Source organism: Brassica oleracea, chromosome C9 (genome assembly GCF_000695525.1).
Source record: "Brassica oleracea var. oleracea cultivar TO1000 chromosome C9, BOL, whole genome shotgun sequence".
Classification (NCBI taxonomy): Eukaryota; Viridiplantae; Streptophyta; class Magnoliopsida; order Brassicales; family Brassicaceae; genus Brassica; species Brassica oleracea.
The window spans coordinates 36,254,730-36,257,615 of NC_027756.1; the positions used below are offsets into that span (position 1 = coordinate 36,254,730).

At 37.5% G+C, this 2,886-nt stretch overlaps 1 protein-coding gene across 1 annotated transcript in view; it reads left to right on the forward strand.

Annotated features, from left to right (window-relative positions):
* Positions 1 to 1,249, forward strand: part of LOC106317642 (putative FBD-associated F-box protein At5g53635) — a 3,315-nt gene extending 2,066 nt beyond the window's left edge. Inside the window, exons 2-4 of the mRNA XM_013755432.1 lie at positions 202 to 625; positions 721 to 864; positions 971 to 1,249. Of these exons, the coding sequence (XP_013610886.1) occupies positions 202 to 625; positions 721 to 864; positions 971 to 1,249 (847 nt within the window). The remainder of the gene's footprint in view (positions 1 to 201; positions 626 to 720; positions 865 to 970) is intronic.
* Positions 1,250 to 2,886: the final 1,637 nt, after the last annotated feature.

A 2,886-nucleotide genomic window follows, 5' to 3' on the forward strand; every position in this document is an offset into this window, starting at 1 on the left:
CTTGTTTATATTTCTAGGATATTAGTTTGTTACAAATCATCTATCTTCTTGTTTGCTTAAATTAGGAAGGTTTGTGTATTCTTGGTGTTATAAGTCTCTAGTTCTCTGTGGATTCGATCATAAAATGCTACAATGACATACCATTCGATTGTGGTATTGTTGGCACATTAGGTTAATTGGTGTGTGCTTAAACGCGTAATCACCTTGTCTAAAGACTCTGCATTTAGAAGATAATTGCTATCCCAATGAAGCCACTTTTGAGAAACTTGTGTCATCATGCCCTGTCCTTGAAGAGTTAAATCTTATTATTCATGAGGAGGATACAAAAACCTTTAGGCTGCAGTCTCGGTCACTAAAGAAGCTCAATTTAGTACGAGCTTATTTTCACTTTCGTTCTTCTGATCCGGGAGTTGTGATTGATGCTCCTCTACTATGTTGTTTGAGCATTTACGATTATGCATCAGAAAGCTTTATAGTAAACAACTTGGAGTCCATTGCCAAGATAGATATTTCTCTCCTCTTTGGTTCGGGGGTTTTTGATGAACGCAAGAGAAGTAACGTCCACAGTTTTCTCCTCGGGATCACTAGGGTCACGGATATGACGCTATGTGCCAACACTTTCGAGGTGTATATATATATATATATATATGTAAATGTATGTCTTAGACATGTAAGTTTATATCATGAAACATTCTGACCCATATATTTCTCTGTATCTAGATAATCTGTGGTCAATATTCAGAATTAGATCTGCTGCCTCGTTTTGGTTACATGTCCCACCTGCATGTTACTTCACGTATATCCGATTTGAAATGGTTACCAACCTTTCTTGACAGCTGCCCGAACGTAAAGTCTCTCGTCTTGGTGATGATTCGGATTCTCTTAAACCTTGTGTTTTTTTTTTCTCATCTAAATGAAATATTATATATTGCGTTTTAATGAATCCACTCTTGTTTTTTTTCCTCATCAGAGTTGGTTTTGTGATTATGAGAAAATGATCTCTGAGGAAATGAGTTTTCCATTTGTACCTCAGTGCATGTTATCGTCTCTAGAGTATGTTGATTTTAAAGTCCGAATCTTGGGACTCGCGGCAGAGATGAAGCTAATAAGGTACTTTATAGAGAATTCAGCATTTCTCAAGAGACTTACTCTACGTTTGGTGGGTAATTCAGCTAGAGATAATTATACTCTCAAAGAACTTCTCCGAATCCCAAGAGGCTCTACCAATTGTGAAGTCGTTATCCTTTGATTGGTAAAATACTAAAGAGTAGCTAGAGGTTTTGTGGTTTCTGTGTCAAGTGTAGTTTCATAAGCGCAAATTATTTCAGGAATCTCCAAACTATCCTCCCTCCTTTTGATATGTTCCTTTTATTCATAAAATCAACATGTAGTTTTGGTGGTTTATATGTAATGACATTATAATGACAATATGCAGTTTCTTGGCAAGAACCATTATTAGTTTGATTTGTTCATATTAAAAAGAACGTTGTTATTTTGCTCATTCATTTCTGAGTTTCCCATGGCAGCTCTTATTAGAGAACTCTTGGCAAAATCAAACTGAGCCATTAACTTTCATTAATATGAGACATAGAGAAATAAAAATTGATCTTACAGACCAAACAAAAAATCTACGGTGAATAAACCGAAAATCTGGTAACAAAGAGAAAAATTTGAACCACAGCTTGTCATACACGCTACCGACCATTGGCAAGAATGTGAGGCACACATGTCACTACCAAGACTCGTTTATTTTCTCTTCGTTTATAGCTCAACTCCTCTGCTAGAATGCAGGTTGAGTTTCACTGCTCACTCTCCTCATATTATATATTGTTAACAGTTGGAGACCCAAAGCTCACTCTCTCTTATGTGGCTATGCTTTTAGGTTTGATCCTTTCCTAAATTCTCAGTGGCATGATTACAAAATACCCTACTGAAACCGAACATAATTTTTTTAGCATTAGAGGACACCAAAGATATTTTCACAAAGACAAAATTAGGAGATTGTCACGCCTGCTTCAGCTGTTATATGCCTTTTCACATTTCACATGCTCAATTTGTTCATCTACAAGTTAAAATCAGTGGTTTCTTTGTTGTGGCGCCATATAATCACAACTCTGTCTTCCTCTTTGCACTGTTTTGTCATTCTTCTTTAACCCCTGAGATTGAGCCATAGGAGTCATTGCCACATACATTGAGTTTGGAGATGATAAAGCTGCTGCTGCCGCCACTTTGTACGTTGCTGCTGAAACTGACGCTGCTACCATTTTCTGCGCACCTTCTCTGACTTGAATGTAAGTCCCCTTCTATCATAAACAACTGCAGCCAAAACATGTTTTAACACGCTAGTATTTTTTGAGAAGATGAATAAATGATTTAAGAATTGGGATGAGACAGACCTCGAGATGGCTAGCAACAAAATCTTCAACCTCCCCGTACTTCTTCCTGTAATCATGCCATTGCAGAGGCGCTAGCATTTTGCAAGCAGGTGTGTTTATAAGAAAGAGACCACTTCCAAATTCACTCTCATTGTGATTGGTTTCGACTCTCACCGTTGAACTGATTCTGACTCTTTCACCAGCTGGTATAGTACGAACGATACAAGCCAAAAGCGACCTTTCATCGAGAAGAGCGCTCTCTAAGTTCCTCTCATCTTTGCCAGATGAGACTAGAGTTTCATGCACGATCACTACAAGAAAACACACGCTTAACGACGAAATTTAACGAGGAAAAACAATCCTCGTAAATTTACGTCGAGTTTACGAGGAATTTACGTGAAAAACTAAAGTCATCGTTATTTCCTCGTAACGTAACGACAAAAGTGTTTCGTCGTAAAGTGGATGTAATTTTACGAGTATTTTACGAGGAAAAACTATTTCCTCGTAAATA